This window comes from Protomyctophum parallelum, assembly GCF_964188405.1.
Source record: "Protomyctophum parallelum genome assembly, chromosome: 22".
Lineage (NCBI taxonomy): Eukaryota > Metazoa > Chordata > Actinopteri > Myctophiformes > Myctophidae > Protomyctophum > Protomyctophum parallelum.
In genome coordinates, this window is record NC_139714.1 from 22,287,656 (window position 1) to 22,308,828 (window position 21,173).

The 21,173-nt window shown below is 42.6% G+C and overlaps 1 protein-coding gene across 2 annotated transcripts in view; it reads right to left on the reverse strand.

The window, feature by feature from the left end:
- tmcc3 (transmembrane and coiled-coil domain family 3) overlaps positions 1-21,173 on the reverse strand; it is a 40,822-nt gene that overhangs the window by 5,246 nt on the left and 14,403 nt on the right. Inside the window, exons 1-2 of one of the 2 annotated variants that reach the window (XM_083757676.1) lie at positions 20,333-20,602; positions 13-183 (exon numbers count right to left, since the gene is read on the reverse strand). In XM_083757676.1, coding sequence (XP_083613802.1) covers positions 13-183; positions 20,333-20,335 — 174 coding nt within the window. In that variant the 5' untranslated portion in view covers positions 20,336-20,602. Of the gene's footprint in view, positions 1-12; positions 184-20,332; positions 20,603-21,173 lie in introns of those variants that run through there. The other variant, XM_083757675.1, reaches the window with a different exon arrangement.

The following is a 21,173-nucleotide window of genomic DNA, read 5'->3' on the forward strand; positions in this document are numbered from 1 at the left end:
CTCCTCTCCAACCTTGAGGATCTTCTGCTGCATGCTGTCGATGCCGAGCGCCCCCTTGGTGAAGTCCAGGCCGACCCCGCCCTCCCTCGAGCTGTCCACCACATCCAAGTTCGAGTCGGAGCCGCCGCGACGCATCGGCACCGGGACGCTGAGGATGTTGCCGTCAAAGCCACTGCGGTCTGCCTGCGAACACACGCACACACACGCACGCACACACACACACACACACACACACACACACACACACACACACACACACACACACACACACACACACACACACACACACACATGTTAACACTTGAAGAACTCTTAGGACTCTTTAAATAAACTTCTTGAACCAGCAAGTGGCGGTGTGCGGGTCTCTCCTCCTTCCTCATAACACTCTCTATTTTGCAATGAGAAGTCAGGTCATTTTAGGGACAAACTGATTTGTCTGACTAATTTACATAGGCAACATATTATAATTATGTGATAATGATAAAACAGGAAAGAGACGGAACATGTCATGTAACCATGTGTGAGCAAGCAGCTGAGATGAGACACAGTAAACTGTCTCTTTAATTGGTGGTGAGTGAAGCAGTCTGAACTCTGAAGCCCAGGGCTTCAAGGCTGACAAATCATTCTCTCTGTATTGAAAATAAATGGACATAAACAAACCTAAAAAACATGACCATGTGAAAATGACTTCTGTACCGTTGCCGTGGCAACGGAGAAAACAGAAATAATACAAGGCCTCAAATGCACACATGGGGGCAAAATTCCAACCGCACAGGCATGGCTCTTCCCTGTTTAAGAAATTACTATTATGCAGCACAGATAACTCCTCTGCTATACTGGAGTAATAGGGGGTATAAGGCTAGACATGGAAGGAGTTAGGGTTTGGCGGACCGATTAGAGAGGATCAATAATCCATGGATAAGCCATACGTTAACTTATGTGTGGCAAAAGGTAGTGAGATCATATCGTTTAAAAAAAAATGAAACTTTTCAGATGGTGTGCTTTCGATACAGATTTTGCCCCAAATAGAGGCGACATAAGATTTAAGTCATGGATAGAGAAAGATGTCACAACTTACATGTCATTCATACAAAGAAATTAAATCGATAGTTTCAGATCAATACAGGTCAAAAATGGTTTGGAACAGACTGACTTTTTCAGATATCTCCAGGTGCGGCATTATATCAATTAAATCAAGAATGCAAATTCAAAGAGTTTTCTGCAGTTGAATCCGAGTTATTTTTCATACCGAAGTCAGCCCTTACAGTGGAGCCAAGTAAATCCATCTCTGAGTTATATAGTGCCATTCAGATGCTAAAAATGAAAGCACGATGTACATCAAAGAGAGATGGGAGAGGGATGCGGGACTTTGTACTCTCAGAGGAAGTATGGGGAGGGATCTGGGAGTTCCAGTCTACCTCAACCAGTTCTATGGACTGGAGAAAGCATTGTTGGAAAAATATTATTATTAGATATTATAAGACCCTGTATCAGGAAAAGCACAAAGGTGATGATAGGCTGTGCTGGAGGCAGTGTGGGGCAAAAAAAGCCAACCACTTTCATATTTTCTGGGGGTGCCCCAAGTTGAGGGTGTTTTGGAACAATATTCACAAATCACTGTGTTCAGTATTTAATACTCCAATACCTTTTAACTTCACAACCTTGTATCTGTGCCACATTGACTGTCTTAACCAGACGAGAGACACAAATCTACTACAGGTGCAGCCAGCAAAAAGTCAATAACAAGAAGATGGCTAACCCCAATCACACCCACAATGGACGATTGGCACGGGATAGTCCTGGATATTTTCAAAATGGAAAAATTAACATACATCCTAAGAACTAGACTAGACAAATTCTACCAAATTTGGAACAACTGGATAGTACACATTGCCCCACTGAGAGCAGACTTTGTGTGATCTCAAATTAAGACACCCTTCCTCTTCTCATGGTCCAGTCCAAAGCTGTTTTGTTTTTGTTCCCCTCAGCAATAATGTAAATACTTTCGTTTCTTGATTTTTGTCATTTCTTCTTTTTTTTTGGCCACTCTCTCTTCTTTTTCTCCCTCTGAAATGTACACTTGTTGCCTTGTTGCCCCTGTTACGTGTTGTCTTGATGCCATAATGTATTCCATTTGAAGAAAGCGAGGACTATACAGAGACATTGGAGATGGAGTCACTTGGAGGGGGGATGCCTGGGGGGGAGGGGGGAGGGAGGGCAAAGGGGTGGGAAAAAAAACCTGTCTTATATCCAAGAGAAATGCTTTCTGTACTGTACTGCTTGTTCCAAATAAAATATATTAATATATATATATATATATATATATATATATATATAGTCTTATTTGAGTTTGCATCACATGTATTATAGCACTTTAATGGTGCCTGCAGCTTTGTAGTGATGTTGCCTGTAGCGCATGGCAAAGTCAGCATTCCCATGTCTATTACAGTAAATAGTAAATAGTTCTACCTAAGCACACACATTTCATGTTTCTTGCAGCTCTTTGTTACAGAAGGACAGAAAACAAACGCACACGCACGCACGTACAAACGCACACACGTGCGCGCGCACACACACACACACACACACACACACACACACAATACATCTGCTAGGAATTGGAGACATGTGGAGATCATGTGCCCGCCTGTTGGCAGTGCACTCAAACTCAGCAAATCCATAAACACGGGTATGTGGTCGAGAGTGGGAGAGGAAAAACATATTTACATGCGTTTCCACACATGCTCAAAGGCACCGACCATATGCCCACACGGGACACGTTATCTGGTCAGTGTTAGTCCTCTGACCCGGGCCTGTATTGAGGCCATGGAGATTATGCTACAGATGGGTGGACACACGTGCAAAACGCATAACACACAAGGCTTGCCTTCCAACATTCCGACAAACTCGCACACAGGACGAACTGAATTCCCACTTTTTCTTTTAAAGCGGGCTGATCAACGCATCATAACAAGGAATAAAATATGAACATGAACTGAGCTTCCTTTGGAAGGGCAACAACCCATTTATTTACAGTATTATAGCATTGGTCTTTTTTTCTTTCTTTTTCTTTTTTTGCCAGCAGACTATCTGAACATAGAGCATAAGCAAACAGTCCAGTGTGAATCAGTGTTGATTTCGTCAACTAAAACTAAGACGAAAAATGTTCGTCGACTACCTTTTTTCACTGGCGAAAACTAAATGGAAACTAAATTAAAACTAAGCTATGATGACTAAAACCAAGAGTAAAGTAAATATACTGACAATTTCGTCAACAAATAAAAACTAGACTAAAATGTTAGGAAGGGACTAGTGGACAAGAGATCCAGTATAAGTAATTTGACACCTGGTTGCATCCTGAAAATAGCAGATCTACAAGCTCACAACGCACCGCGTGTAAAATCAGTCATTACGACAGCATGAAGGCCCAGCAAAATACATTTTAGTCGACTAAATCAACTGTATATTACTGTATATCGACTAAAACTAGACTAACACTAAAACATTCCAAGTGACTAAAATGTTACTAAGACTAAATGAAAACTATTCAAAAGACTATATGACTAAAACTAAAATCAAATTTTGCTGCCAAAAGCAACACTGGTGTGAACCATACAGTATCTATCACTCCTCATAGCCTGTGGCCACTGGCAAAGTTCCATATTTGCTCCAAAGACCATGCTTTTCTCACACACAATCACACAAATGTACACAAATGTGTGACAATTCCCTCTCTAATGTTTGATTAGAACAAGAAAATCATTTAGGGATTTCACTGCGTAGGGACCTGGCTACAAGTAGGTGGGGGACACCCTGATATAAAGTAAAATAAATCCTTTATATAAATGTAATCAAATGGGCCCGGTTCCATTTTGTACACTGACATTACAGTGCACACATAAACACACACAGGAAACCACCCAGGGAAATGCCTTCCTTTGCAGGCCCCGGTGTCAAGAGGGACGCTGTTTTGTTTTTCTTTATCGGTCAGTGTATATTTCCACAATGGAACAAAATTATATTTTACCAGTAAGACGCCCTGAGGGCGAGAAGCGACCTGAAACAACAGGTCTGGGAAAGCCCATATATGGACCTTTTTTTCTTTTCTTTTTTAATTGACGTTTTCGGGCCGTGTAGGTGTAAAATGTGTGCTAATTAATTAGTAAGCCAGGCGAGCCCTCTGGCCAGCCCAGTTAGGGCCCAGGTAGGGCCGGCCCTTAATTTTCGGTCCTGTTGAGAACTCAAGTTTGAAACCGGCTGCCGGGCGTGGCTGTGCTAACTTTGGGGCGGACCCGTCTAGAGTTTGAATGGACAGGTATCAGTTAAAAGGGAGACATCGAAGAGGAAGGACGGGTGGGGAGGGATCAACATTTGGAATGTCAGAACAGGTCAGCTCCATATATGGAGGTTTGAGGTCAGATGTAGAGTTGCTGGCCGGCTCCATATATGCAGATCTAGGTGATGATCCAGTCTTCTCCATGTATGGTTATCCAAGGTCAGTGTCGTGATCTTCATATATGGAGATGGCCATATATGAAGTGTGTCACGAGGCGTGACGGACTGACGACCATATATGGAGCGTTCTTCACGATTCTTCACAAAATGAGATTGCATATTGTAGGTGTCTGAATCTAGATCTCAATCTTTTTTCGATTCATTGTGCAGCACTAGCTTGGGCTACACAGGAGAATGGGAAATATTCATGAATCTCATCCCTCGGTATGAATCACTGATGATCCTGACTTACAGTAGACTGGGTTGGAGCTGAGAGATAATGGCCCATATCACCCTATGAATACATATTAAGGTGGTGCTAACGAAAGATATGAAACGCATGTGCGTGTCTTCGTGTGAGAAGAATCAGAATCAACTGTACGTCAAAAGAGTGGGTGAAACATAACTTTTTTGTGTGAGCTCACAGCAGTGCAGTTACAGAAAGCATATATAGGGAAAAGGGAAAAGGAGAAAAAGGAAAGGGACACAAAACTGCAATCCCAGGTTTTCAGATGGTAGTAAGTAAGTAGTAGTTGTAGTAGTTGGAGATTAAAGAACTGACCACGTGCAGATTATACTAAACTGTCTCAATTGTTTTAGTTTACACCAGCAAAGCAGATTAACGTGGGAAGATTTAAACTGATCTGTATTTGCGTGTGGCTCTGTATGTCTGTTGTGGGGTCAGGCAATGGGATTGCGAGGTTTCCAGAGGGATTCAGTACATGAGCATGATGAGCCAAGATGTTAACCCATTTAGACCCGAGGACGATTCTACAAATGCCTTCTAAATCATGACAGTTTTCAGAAAATCCCATGTGTCTATGTCAGTCGTTCTCAAACTATTTCATGTCAAGGAGCCCCAGAATTATATGTATTTGGCCGCCGACCCCCAACTGAAAATATGTTGTTCCAGGGATCCCCCAGAAGCAAAGATTTGAGTTAAAACTGTTCCCTCTGAAAGAATATATTCAAAGATATTTAAAAAATAGCTGAACTACAAGCTCATAGCGAGGCACTCGGTGCCGTGCTATGTAGTTCTGCTATTTTTCAATAGCTAAAGTATAACATAATGCTTAAAACACCAAAAGGGGATCCCACCAAGAATGGGTTAACTAAGCCAATCAGAGAAAGTTACACTTTAATGATGCTCATTCTGTGTGGTGAAGGTGCTCTTTGGTAGCGAACGCAAATGTTCAACAAAGTATATTAAAAGCCTTTATTCTGAAGGCTATTTCATTATAGAATTGCATAATATAAATCTAAAACAGGATACAACCGACGCATAGTGGTGCAAAAGCCTTTCTTCTGGGTGTGACACTAAGCTTGCAAATGTTAAAACTACGATTAAAAATCACACCCGTGTGAAGTAGTGAGGGCCGGGGCGCTCTTATCACACTGACACTATGACGTAAAATTCTCCATTCATTGTCAGTGGGAATTTAATGTTTGTGTGGACAAAAGTAGACACTAAGCCGATTTGCTCAGACACTATACGTAAAATTGTCCATATATTGTCAATGGGAATGTAATCTTTGTGCAGGACAAAAATAAACACTCGTCCACATATGACGTAAATTCTCCATTCATAGTCAATGGGAATTTAATGTTTGAGTAAGATGACAATCTACACTAATAGCTGAATATAGGAGGAGCTAGCGCCCCTCAAAAACAGGAACATATCAGCTGCATAACTTCCGATACATAATATGTCATCAAAAAAGCCAAATGGTGGCCAATACCTAATTCAGGATCTATTTATAGAACGCAGCAGTGATATGCACCAGGCACAGGCATGCATATTCATTCTCAATCACATGTTGAGACAGGCATAACAAATAAATAGGAAATTCTAATCGGTTTGACGCACAATGACGTGGTCATTTATCAGCGTGCTTCCAGATGCCCTGGAGAAACGCTGTCTAGACCCAGCATAATCCATCATGCTGTCAAAAGATATAGGTACTGTACATGCAGTTCATGAAACACGTCACAGCACCCCAAGTTAGCCATGTGTCTTGTGACACTTAAATCCAATCTCAGATTTCCTCAAAGATGACTGGTGACTATGAAAACACACATCCAAAACCACTCTGTGTAAAGTAGACGAGACTCAAGCTGAAAAAATAGATTTAAAGGAGCATTCAGTGATTTGGGTTATTTGGAAAACCACCCAGTCTGCCCCAGTAACAAAATGTGCACATGCACGCTCTACAGTGGGGGGAAGTGCAACATGCCAACAGCATGTGCACCAAGGCCCGCCCCCACTCGATCATGATTGGAGGAAGGCCCCTCTCATCCTGATTGGATGAAGGCTTTGCCACCCGCCACCAAAAATGATACTAGGGTTTATTGACCCCAGGGGCTCACTCACTGGGGACAGGGAGGAACTCCTTATATGGTCAGCACACTCTATAGTAGGGAAGATTATCCCAAAAAAAGTGGTATTTGAATGAAGTGAAATCACTGAATATACCTTTAAATTAATTTGGTTTTCTAGCTATTTTTGTGTCGCGCCCCCATATTTATGGGTTGCAAGCAGTGACGTAGACTCCGTGGGGGCGGCGGGGCTCGGGCCCCCATGAAGAATTAGACCTGAATATATCATTACTCTATGGAATATATTCGCCTCTGTCCGTCCCGTTTGTAGGTCGCGCCGCGGCCGTTAGCGCAATTCTCGTCTTTGCATTGACTTTGTATGTAATCGCGCCGCTCTAACCATCCAAGTCTGAACGCACCTTAACACCTCTTTTGTCCTGGCTCGGGGGCAGGGGGGTGGTGGGGGGTGGACCGCGTTGCCTGTCCTATTGTACACATGCAGATCAGGCATTCAAATGCTAATCTGGTGGCTTGATTTCACCTGCCAGGTAGGGTATGCATAGTACTGTACTCTGCAATAGGCTACTTGTTCACAATGAGGAGTAGCACTCGCCAGATGACTCAGTGCAATCATGGCATTTAAACATGCTCTTCTGTTTATAATCTAAACACTGACACCTTTAAAAAAGTGTTACAAATAAGTGTTTAGAACCTAAACCGCTTGGGTTTAGTGTGAAACTGGTGATGATGACTACTACACCGGTGGTTTTCACCAGGGAAAACAGCTTTTTCTTTTATGTATTTTCTTTTTTTGCGGCTTCCGCCTTTATTTTATAGAGAGACAGACAGTAGGCTGACAGGAAATGGGGAGTGACATGCAGTAAAGGCTGTCGGGATCGGGAGTCGAACCCGCGGCACACTGCCAGACTGGATTACCAGCCAAAGTGCCTGGACCGCTGAGCCACGGCCCAGGCCGTGAAAACAGCTTTTAATCTCTACTCTGGGGCAGAGCGGCAGTCAGCCAGCCAGCCCCCCCCCTCTTCCCCCTCCACACAGGGCTCCAAAGAAGCAATTGTAAATTTCCAGGAGAATGGCTAGGGAGAAAAACATGCAGACGTCACTCATGCATATATATAGCAGGCACAAAAACAGGAAACTGTTTAGGAGCTGTGATGCAAAGACGGTACAGTAGAGTAGTGCATTAAGTAGGTAGGTATTTTATTCATCCCAGAGGGGAAATTAAGGCATTACTGCAGCAGCTCACTGTCACATCAACAAGATATCTAATACCATTCCAATAGAAGTTGTACTAAAAAAAAACTGTAAATAAAGAATCCAGTATAATTTAACCAGCCAGCTGAATCGCTGATCGATCCAGCATGAGGAGTTGAACAGTATTATAACGGCAAGCAGAAGAGTTCTCGTTTGTACAACTCGTTTCTACAAGACTGTGTGTGTGTGTGTGTGTGTGTGTGTGTGTGTGTGTCCATCTATGAATGGGCTGAATTATTATTATTAGTCTACCGGTATATATCTTTTCGCCCTTTTGGTTGATTTTCATAACCAACCAAAGACACGGTCAAAAGAAAAAGGGAGGCCAGAAAGAAAATCCTCCTATTCCACACAATCCATCAACACCATCAGTATCACCAGGTCATGTGCAATTAGCCACCCAAACAAATCACGTCACACACAATACTCCACAGACCACCATTTTCAAACCTCATTCAGAGCCAATCTATTCAGTAGAGGGCTTCCGACTGAAAGGACATTGACCTTTCAGATCCTGGACTTCTTGTGTGCCAGACCCGAGGGTGTCTTGTTGGGCAGTCACACCTCCTCTACCACCACCACCACCACCACCATCACACTCGATTCAAGTGGAGCCCCAAGGGAAGGTTGTGTGCAGAGGGTGCTCTGCAGCTATGCTCTCCGTCTCTGTACACCCGTGTCTACATGGACAGAAAACGACTCCCAACACCGTCATCGAGTTGTAGCCAGGGAGCCACAGGCCCAAAAGCTCAAGGAATAGAGATTAACCTGTTATGTCATTAAGGTCCACAGAATGAGAGGTCTGCTCTGCCGGAAATACTGCGAAAAAACGGTATGGCCGTTTTTGTATACCACACCATATAGACATCCAAGTCTACCAAATTTCATCATACTTTAAGTAGCATGTGACATGTCAAACTAGGGGGTTTTCATTCTTCTGAATCCATTCCAAGCATTAGTTTTGCACGAAAAACACTCCATGGGCTAAATTTGGCCATAGCCACTTGTGCTGACCTCATCACATTTGTGATGACCGTTTTTAGGCCAAGGAGTGTTTTTCGTGCAAAACTAATGCTTGGAGGATTCAGAATCACGAAAACCCCCTAGTTTGACATGTCACATGCTACTTAACCCATTCTGAACGGGCACCCGTTTTGGTGTTGGCATCGTGTTATGCTTTATCTATTGAAAAATAGCAGATCTACAAGCTCATATCGCGCCACCGAGTGGCGCGATATGAGCTTGTAGGTCTGCTATTTTTTTTTAATCGAAGAACGACTGACATTTTTTTAATCTGATCTCAGGTCAGAATGGGTTTAATCAGACCAGTGTGTGTCCAGTGGAAACCTCGTATGAATCTGATCTCAGGTCAGAATGGGTTAAAGCATGATGACATTTGGAAAATGTTGCCTTATATTGGTTGTCTATGGTGTGGTATACAAAAATGGCCATAACTTTTTTTCGCAATGTTTCCGGCAGAGCAGACCTCTCATTCTGTGGACCTTAATGACCAAATGAATAGAAAAAAACACAAATAAAAAGTATGTCATGACATCACAGGTCCTCTCTCACATGTTGGGTGACTGGCTCCGCGGCTATTGAGAGACGACACAGTGGTGGTGGCGGCGGGGCCAAGCACAAACGATGACAAGAAGAGAACCTGGTGGACGTGGCAGACCTGTCGCTGTGGTGCCAGCCAGGACAACAAGCCTCATCAAAGTCAAGAGATGAACAATCTCTTTTCTTTTTTTTCTCCAAATCATCTCAAAATGCACTTCATAAATTAAGACAAAAATATTGAACAGGCAATTCAAACAAAGCAACATCAACCAGACAGAAAAAAACCCACAACAACACCACCACCACTACTGGAGAGGGTGAGAAGCTTCAAGTGCCACGGTGCACTGCACAATATCCTCGAATACTTCGAAATACACAGACTTGCAGAGCATGACGCACCAACATTTCACTGTGTGTGGTGTACTTTATTGATCAAAAAAATAAGCCCTGTTGAATCTTGTCCGTAGAGTCCCGTACTGTACTCTCTGCATGCCCGTGTGGCCAGAAGCAACTCCAACCCACGGCTCTTGAATCTTGTCTTCCACCAAGTCTGTTACACAAAGTCATATTCAGTTACAGGCTAGGGTCAGGGTTTCAAATTCATGAAACAAAAGGCATCCGAGTAAGAGTGCGTGTGCAAACTGTGCACTTGAATGAGAGCCACTGTCTGACAGCACTAGGCTGAAGCCAAACCCAGTTTAGGTAAACAGTACACAACCAGATTACTGGCGTTTTTCTTCTCCCCAGCTTCAGCTCATTCATATGCATACACACATGTTGAGTCATGGTTGGCAAAACACACGGACACATTTTTTGAGTCATGGGGCGAAGCAGAACAAGTCCGCTGTTGCCCGCGGAGCTTAGCATGTCCAATGACAATAACAGATCTATAGGCCCACAACGTGTCACATCATGATGCATTGTGAGCTCATATATCTGCCATTTCTGCTGTGTGACACTAGTGTGTGCACCTACGTGTACAGAGGTGTGCCTCACCTGTCTAATCTGCACAGAGCCTTGACACTAGGGTGTGACTGCTCACCAAAAAAGAAAAACAAAAGTGAGAAAATGAAATACATGATTCATGAATAAACATTGGTTAGTGCAGATCCTAGGAATTTGTTAATTGCACAGCTCTATTCTCACATGTTCCAGTACTAGTATATAATCAGTTATATATTTCATTTCACCCTGATGAAGAGTCAGACCTCCCAACTAAGGTTGAAACATGTTGGCAAACAACACCGGTAAACAACACCGACCGTCATGAGGAAGTGCAAACAAGTTACGGGCGCGGACAGAAAGCAGCATGTTTTGTGCAAAGAACATCCTCCTGGCTTGTTTCGGATCTGTGAAAGTGCAATGGGAATTATCAAGTAAAAACAGCGCAACGCTTTCATTGACGAGACCCATGCATGCATGCATGACTGTCGGAGGCGTGAGGAAAATGCAGACTTAAGTGTCACATTAAAGGTTTTATGACATTCAATTTCATTTATTTTTATTTTTTCTTTTAGGTTTTATGACCTCAATTACACCCAAAAAACCTGAACTTTGAACATTCAGTGGATTTTCTGTGGTCTGAAGTTTTCTTTGGGGTTTTTTGGGCCTTTTGAGCTACAATGAAAACAGGCAACACAGTGAAACAGTGACATCTGCTGGCAAATCCCATTGACATATATGGGATTTGCAGTAAGTGATGTCACTTACTGCCGGCAAATCAGAGCACCTGTTTGAGCCAGAAAACCCCAGATCACAGAAAATCTACTGAATGTTAAAAGTTCATGTTTTTTGGGTGCAATTGAGATTAGAAAACCTAAAAAAAACAAGAACAATTCCAAAACCTTTTTTTTAATGTCACAATCCCTTTAAGTAAGAAATCTCTCACTCTCACTCTCTCCCTCTCCTTCTACCTCCCCCCTTTCCCATCTCTCTCTCTCTCCCTCTCCTTCTATCTCTCCCCCTTGGCCCCATCCTTCCCTCTCTCTCTCTCTCTCTCTCTCTAACAGCGTTTACTGTTTACCGTCCCCGATGTACAGTATATGTCGTCTCTCTCCTGATGTCGCCCAAATCAAACCTGATTTATGAAACTATTAGTTTTAATTTGTAGGCAGTAATTAGTAAAGAAAAGTGTGAATGAATGTCACTGGAAGATATTCATGATTCTCTGTTGTGTTTGTCAGCCACTGACTGAAGCCAATCAGCCAATGACTTATTGCACTTATTACATTGTTGCACTGTTACTAATTCACATTCTTGATTTGGAATCAAGTATGTCCAGAGAGCCTTATCATTATATCCAGAGAGCCTGAACCCATTAAGTAGGAAACATATGTTTGTTTCCAAAACTGTAATTTATAGGTATGTTATTATTTGTACCAGTCCATGAGACTGTGATATGACTTATTAACCCATTCTGACCTGAGATCAGATTCATACGAGGTTTCCACTGGACACACACTGGTCTGATTAACCCATTCTGACCTGAGATCAGATTCTGAAAATGTCAGTCGTTCTTTGATTTTTCAAAAATAGCAGACCTACAAGCTCGTATCGCGCCACTCGGTGGCGCGATATGAGCTTGTAGATCTGCTATTTTTAAATAGCTAAAGCATAACATGATGCTGACAAAATGAGTGCCCGTTCAGAATGGGTTAATTTCAGTAGTATTGGCCTCTTGGTTATCTCTGATATTTGATTTATATGCAACAGTAGTCTGTTCATGTTCTCATCACATTTTGTGAATAAAAGCCTCATTTTGTAACTTAATTTGATTAATAATCATTCCATGTCATGACAATATTGTTTTTCAATGAGGTTTGGCCTTTCCTAGATGGAAATGTCGTCCGTTTTCTGTGTGTTTCCTCAATTTTTAGACAACTCATAATGTGTTAGAAAATCACGGACAAAAATATAGGACCGACATTATTTGGACTTTTGGTATTTTGCTGAGTGGCCCCTGAGCCATCAAAGGTTGAGTAGCCCTGTAATAGAGCAACCTAACCAATAACACAGAGTCCCTAATATACCTCCATGCTCATTAACAAAAGTCTCTTCAGCTTAGAAGCGCAGGTGGACACAGTCTCACAATCAGCCAGGGGAAGGGAGGCAACAGAGGGGCAAAGGTAGGGATGGCGGTCCTCTTTTTTACCCCTTTAGGATGTTTTGGATAGTGTTGTACAGTTAGGTCAGGCTCTATAGCACAACATGTAAGGCATCTAGAGGCAATACAGTGCAATGGGGTCTGTCTGCAGAAATGCCGTCTGAATACTGCCAGAGGATCATTATGAACAAGCACTGGTGGAGGAGGTGGTTGTAGATGAGTGTACTGGAAACTAGCAGATCAGACAAGGGAAGGAAAAGGTATTTTTTACTAGAGAGAAAAAACAGAACCAAATTCTGTTATTTTCTCTTTCTTTTGCTTTTTTCCCCCCCATTGTTATTTGTTAGCTGACTCACCACAAATGTGATCAATGTTGATCAGATCAGGGGTTGAGGGCAAAAAACATTGGGACACACAATGCATTCTGTGCTGCTGTGCAAGAGGGAAATGTGACTTTCACCTCAGATAAACTGCCATGCTAGCTCAAAAAAGGAAACGGAGAGACAATGTGAGGCGAGATTTGATTACAACAGCGCAAAGAGGTAATGCAATAGAGTGCAGTGGAGTCCAGGACGCTGCTGCTAAAGCGTGGCAGAAATTAACTGTAACGTAGGCTAACAGTGACTAAATCATTCAACACAGCCAGCCAGAGAGAGAACCAGAGAGCGCTAGGTGTGGGCGGGGGGATATTGAGTTGAAATCGACAGCCTGTTAGCACTCCATTTAGTATCTGGGGAGCTCTGCTCGAGCTAAACCACTCCCCGGAGGGCAACAGCTGATAATGAAAACAACTCCTCACATTTACAAAGTACACAAACACACACACACACACACACACCTCCTCCACACAACTCACAAACGATTGAGTACTTAAGCTGTGAAGCTACGAATCAGAGGGCCCATTACACGAACACAGGTGCAGTGCCAGAGCTCTATTTTATGGTTGGAAAAAAACATTATAATCCCACTGTCCTCCCCTTACTCTTGTAATCTGAGTTTTAATCTCCTTTTTTTTTATGCAGGGCAAATGACCTGATGAAGATCAAATAGATTGAAACGTTTCAATAAAGAACATCTTTCTTGTACCTGTGGTGTGCTGTGCGGGCTCCATCCAATACCTATGAAATTGAATAATACATTTATTTTGGTCTGGCGATAAATGCATCTTCTTTTAGGAACCCCAGAGAAATCAATACCATCCAATACCTATGAAATAGAATAATACATTTATTTTGGTCTGGCGATAAATGGATCTTCTTTTAGGAACTCAAGAGAATTCACATGACATGGTAAATGGTCCTGTGTTGCACCGAGCTTGCCTCATTTGGGCTCAGGGGGCTCAGTCTTGTTCCACATCTCCATCAGAGATGCTCCATTTTAGGATTTCTCATTTAATCTCAGTGCGGCTATGTACTTGGACTATGATGCGCACATACGCACAACACTCGCGCACACGCTCACACACACTCGCGCACACACTCGCACACACACAGCGTGCATTGACAATGCCGTCATGATTCAATTTGATCACGATTCACCAGGTAATGATTCGATTTGATTCTACCATGTATAGCAATGCATCACACTTTTCTACATTACTGCACTATACATGGCAAGTTTCAGTCAGATATACTGAACAGAATATTTTATTTAGAATTATATTATATATATAATATTATATACAGCAGAATCGAGATGCATTGCTGAAACGATTATTTTTGACAGCACAAGGGCTATATTGGCTTGAGAAAACGTATTCATCATTAATCACTTATTGACTCCATTATTCAGGTAAATTCTGTGAAGTTAAAGTTTTATTCTGTCATATGTGCACACTTTCCCAAGCCTTTTTATACAGAGCATGTGTGAGAGACTTACATGTGATGGGACCGCATGCTTTTCAAGCTACCAAGATATTTTTGTAAGGGATACACTGGTTTAACAAAACTTAATCCCATTTGTGTGTGAATATGCATGTCCTGTGTGTTCCTGTTCCCAAGTTTGCATCACAATTTGTGCTTCATTCAGGCACCAATTCAATTCACACGGCTTATTATAATAGTCCACAGGCCGTGAAATTAATTTGAATTGAGATGCCGGCATTGAATTCAGAGTTAAGCTGCTTTTTGTCTAGATCAAAAGGAATTATCTTGATAATGTAGGCCTCTGCTCTATGTGAAGACTGAAGAGGAATGAGAATGGAGAGTGATAGGCCATGGGCCAGGTTTATATGGCATGATTTCATGAAAACTAGAGTGATTTGTGCCTGTTATAGGATCGCTGATGGGCGCGAGTGTTAATCCACACCATTAGCCTACTCACACACACACACACACACACACACACACACACACACACACACACACACACACACACACACACACACACACACACACACGGTATCTCTGCTGATTTGTCAGTGCAAGTTTATCACTTGAAGCTTAGCACACTCTCCCTCCAAATCCATATGCAGCGGGGAGAGGCGGAAAGAGAGAGACAGAGAAGGTAGAGGAAAACATTTAGGCTATGTGCCAACATTTGAGACAACCCCAATGTGGAGTTGTTCTTTCAATGAGAAAATCAAATGTGGAAAATTAAAGTAGATTCCCATGTGTATCTCACGGACTTCAAGTGGCCAGCCTGTGACATCATAGACGACAGTCAGTCGTCTATGATGTATGACTCCATGGTTTCAGCTCTGCGCACGCACGCACGCACGCACGCACGCACGCACGCACACACACACACACACACACACACACACACACACACACACACACACACACATACACTCACACACAACGGAGGAGGACACTGTCTGCAAACTTATAAAGGACTGTATGAACAAGAGTGAGGGTGATGATCGAAAGAATTATGTCGCGAATACAAGTGGCCAAAATGAGTTTTCTCCGATGGGTGGCGGTGGCTCAGGGGTAGAGTGGCTGGATGGAAACCGCAAGGTTGCCAGTTCGAACCCGGGCTCCCCCAGAGTTAGTGTCGAAGTGTCCTTGAGCAAGACACTGAACCCCTAATTGCTCCTGATGTGCTGGTTGGTGCCTTGCATGGTTTCTGCTGCCATCGGTGTATGAATGTGTGTGTGTGAATGGGTGAATGTAATGCACAATCTCTGTAAAGCGCCTTGGATAAAGGTGCTATATAAATGCACCATTTACCATTTACAAGAGGCCAAAATGAGTTTTCTTCGATGGATGGCTGGTCACGCGAGAGAGACTCAAAGTAGAATTGCTGCTTCTTCGCCTGGAAAGGAGCCAGCTTAGGTGGTTCGGGCATCTGGTTAGGCATCCCTAGGTCTCCCTAGGGAGGTCCTCAAGGCACGTCCCACTGGGAGGAGACCCCGGGGCAGACCAAGGCGCAGTTGGAGGAAACACATCAACTCACTGGCCTTGGAACGTCTCGGGGCCCCCAGGAGGAAGTCACTAATGTTGCTCTGGAGAGGGAAGTCTGGAGTATTCTGGTGGAGCTGTTGCCCCTGCGACCCGACTACGCATAAGCGGTTGAAGATGGATGGATGGATGAACAAGAGGGCACTTTGGATATCATCTCCATAGCACTACCATGCAGATCAACACGCAGAACAACGGCACTCTGAGCTGCCACTACCTCTTTCTAGTTGCTTCTAATTTACTTCTATATTTGTAAAAAACTAAAAATGAATAAACAGAACATAAAAATAAATAAAAAAGTTTATCTAGGCCATCATCGGTGCCTTTGCGAGTCCACACAGATCTCAGATCGCCCCCAAATCAGGTTGATGAGCTTTTGCCATGCCCATTGTTGTGCTTGTAGTGAAAGGGAATGAATGGGAGGAGTAGATGTATTGAATGGTGGTGGGTGACTGATGGTCATAGGGTCTGACACGCTTCACTGGCTATTATGGCAGTCAATGTAGGGGCCAACACCAAGCTCTGCTAGCTTGCATCTGTTGTCAGGGCAACCAGTGGAATCTCTCGCCCTCTTTGTATTGCTTTCTCTCTTGCCCTCTCTCTCTCTCTCTCAGCCTATCTTCGATAAATTGCAGTATTTTTCTTTTTCTCTGCTGCCCCAACCCTAATGTCTTCTGTTTGTGCCCCTTATCTATTCCGCCATGCACCATTCGGTGCACTCACGCCATGAATAAATGTGAATTTATATATTTTTTATTTAATAATAATTAAGGTCCACACCTTAATTAAGGCGGTGGCTCCTTAAAACTAAAGGTTGTGTGGTGTCTCTCACACACCGCCACGGTGCACCACTGCCTGGTCTCTTATGTCATGGCTCTGAAGTGTGTGTGTGCGTGTGTGTGTGTGTGCGTGTGTGTGTGTGTGTGTGTGCAGAAAATCCTTATTTTCTCTTCGTAAAACCACGACCTTCGCAGTCATCAGTTCTCAATCCAATTGACCTATGGGAGATTTTGGAAGGATGTGCAAGACAGTCCTCTCCACCACCATCAAATCCCCTATATGCATTATTGTGTGGTGGGCCACCACATAATCATGACCAGCCAGGCAGCCACCACAGTATAAAATATTACAACAATTTCGCCCGTGTGTTTACAGGTGTTTGCGGGTGTTTACGGGTCTGACGGATGCACTCGCGAAGCACAAACGTGCATGCGTGGAAGCTTCCCCCCCCCACACTATCAGCTTCTGGCTAGGGAAACACTGCATGAGAGAATATATTTTGTTAGAATATAGTGTTCCATCCCTTTAGTAGCGTTCTAGAGACGTGCGCCAAATTGTTAAGTTAATTTATCAATCTGTCTGTCTGAGGGGAGATAGTTCCCGACATGCATTACAAATCTTTCCCTTAAAGTTCCAATGCAGGAACCAGTCAGTCACTGCATTTCATCACGTTGCATCACTGTATGTCCCTCGTGAATTGCGCGTACTAAGCCGACAGACACCCGGTGTCTTGTTGTCTCTCTATCTCTAGTACATTCTCCTATCTAATTAATATAGCAATGCTAATGCTAGGTCTAAGGATAGTAATGTCAGTCCATCAATCACTTATTTAGACAACTATACTGCCTCGACTGCAATGGAATCTGCATGCTCTGCGGAAGAGGAACCCTGATACTGGGGGGTCACCAATATCAATAGGGTTTATCCAACCTTATATACCCTTATATAACTTGCCACTTGCCATCTATCTGTCTATATATATATATATATATATATATATATATATATATATATATATATATATATATATATATATCCCATGTCTATGATGCGTTGCAAACATACTTATAATGCATAATAATCTGTTTATAACACTGTAAAATTATAGTTTTAAGCACTCACAAATTCGTAGAATGCTGTATAACTGATATTCATAGTCTCTAGTCTTAATAGATTTATTATTTTTCTTAAACCAACAAATTGAAACTTTCAAAACGTATAAGTTTATAATGCAATGACATTATAATGCATAAGTGATTATATAGCAATATAAAATGATTATGTCTGAGAATTAACATGGGATGCATAAGTCTCAATATAAACTTGTTTATAATGTTATGATTTCATTATAGTATAAAGTCAATGGCAAATCGAGTGGCAAAGTGAGTGTGCGCCAGAGTAAACTAGGCCTTATAGTTTTGTTTAATTATGTTTTGTTTGATTGAATACTTTATGAACAGTTTGTAAAAAAAAAAGAGAGAGAGGGAAAAAAAGGATGATAGAACTTGGAAGGAGGATGTAAGCATATCTTAACCACCTATGGTTAAAACTAGAAAACAGAAACAGAAAACAGATGGCCAAGGAATGAGGGTACAAGGGGGACAAGGTTTCACATGATGAGGTCTGAGGTTATTATTAGCTACATAATCACATAGGGCTTTGAAAACGGTGTAATAAGGATAATTTCAATGAATATTAATGTCAAGTATCTTCCCTGACACACAGAAACACACAAGAGCCCTGTTCGTCAGGGTCATCAAAGATGATGATGATGATGATGATGATGATGATGGATAGATAGCAGAACAAGGAAGATTTTGCAACCGATTTGAGAATCTGCCCTCCGTTTGGACCAAAATGCACAGCATCCCCTTCCGGGAGCCAGGCTTCTTACAACATACATTGAATGGATGGACAGCCAAAAGGTGAGGATTTCGGCCATGGATGCAAGGTGATAGCTTGCCAAAAAACGTCCATTGGTGGTGAATATTGAACAATTAAAGGAATGCCAATTATGCCATGTCAATGTAAAATATTTATAGTGTGTGCGTTTTTGAGTGGTGCAACCACTCAAAGGAACAGCAATGTCCGTGTTCACCTATGTGTTGGTTCACCTATGTGACTACCTGTGACGTTAATGAGCATCAGTATGACTATGAGTACCAGTAGGGGCACTGTTGTGCCAGAAACAGAGAGAGAGACACAGTGTTGCCTGCTAATGAGAGAGAGAGAGAGAGAGAGAGAGAGAGAGAGAGAGAGGAGGGGGGAGAGAGAGGGGAGTTGCACCACTCAGTTCACACAGGTGTGATTTTTTACATAAGACTGTGCAAAGCTGAACCATAGCAGCCTATGTGAGGCTTTTGTGAGCCCCCTAACTCTAACTGGGTCATCATAGGACGGATAATCACCTTTTGAGTCATGTAAGCAACAGTATTGATGTTTCTTTAATAATTGTTGCCATCACTGCTGCAGCCTGCGTGCCAAGGCAACAACAGGTAGGCTAGGCTATAAACGCAGGAGAAAGGCAAAAAGCGAAGCAGTGTTGCAGACAGTGTTGAGTGCTGACAACAAGGGAAATAACGCGCCCCCCTTCTGTGCCATTTGGTCTGCATTTATTATAGCTGCCGGTGACAGTTTCTGATGACAGAAACGATTAGGATCCGTTCGTGCTATACTGCTAAAGAAACCACGCATGTTTGGCTCAGTTGGCTCAGTCATCAACAAACTGCCTGTTCTTACAAACGCAAAACAAAAACGACCGATTCGACCGCTTTTACACGCATTGTTGTATAGCCTGCCCTGGCTGGAAGAGAAAACTTTATGCGGAGACTATAGAGAACAGATAAGTGTGTTCAGCTCTGCAGCAGCCTGCATGAAGTGACAATTAAGACACAGCCCGTCGTCACACGGCATGACGATAACAAATATGTCCATGTCATGAATTGATCTTCATTTGCTTGTTAATTAGTTACGTGACTTCACAATAGTGTTGGTCAATCGGGCTATCAGACCAAATCAACAACAAAATAAAACAACTTTATCCAGTCGCGCGCAAAGCAGATGCTAAATATTTTTTGACGACGTGGCCAAAAAGGAGACAGAGTAGTTAAGTAGTAGAGGGCTAGAGGCGCGGATAGAAATGGTCCATCGATGATAGCCTTTTGATTGATTTGAAGAATGTATTCACAGTTTGGATGATTACAGTACATTTCAACCATGTGCACAAGTCAATACAAGACTTAACTGTGGAGTGTAGACGAAACCATAAAGCATTACACTTTTTTACAATAGGGTCCACCATGCATACCACATACATAGCCAACATGTCACACCTTTGAGGTAGCCCGCCCTACAACATACAGGCTATATTATCTAATTGATCATCAGTGGATGTCATACTTACCATTTCGCCGTTTATTTAATTTCTAGTCTCCCTCTACTTGTGATAAACTTTTTTTCCCCCAACTGCAACACAAGCGCCGTTCATAGTTCCATGGGAGTGTGGGATAAGCAGCAGTTTCACGTTTAAATTGAACACCGACTCGAGCCCCTGCTTTTACATCTGAAGCTGGTCTAACCCTCCGACATAATGGGATGTATCATGTAGGTTAGGCTACATCACAGACAGTTCTTCTTATACTTGCCGCTATCAGCGACCGGGGCGGCGACGATCGCTTTCCCTATTCCCTTCTGTCCCTCTCTGTGGAACCCAGGGTGGGTGTCTCACACAACAATGTGGGATTTAACCCCGCCCACCACCGTGCTGGACTATGAGGGAGTTAAAGACAGTCAGTGGTGACGCAATGGTTATGAGGGGAGAGGTAACAGAAGTTAACAACTGGTTTAATAATATACTCACTTTCACTTCTCTCACCCTGTTATCAATTTACTTACAGTTTCCCCAGATTTTTATACAAAATAAGAAGACCCATTTTATTTTTGTTTCAAATAAAGCAGGAGTGTAGCAGCTGGCTGCAGGCGCACTAGTAAAAGAATGACAGTCAGCAGTTGAATAATCTAGAACAATTATATTCTCTTATTAACATATGGTTCTAGAAAGAAGGGGGAAAAACACAACATAATTAGATGCCTGGTCCACCAGTCCAGGGGTCACCATTCACCAACATGTCCGTACACGGACGTGGCAAAGACTTGGTCATGTCTGTGGCAAATTTTTAGATTTTCTGTTTTACACACCATTATGATGTTCTTATTTTGATCACAACACCCAATTACTGTATGTC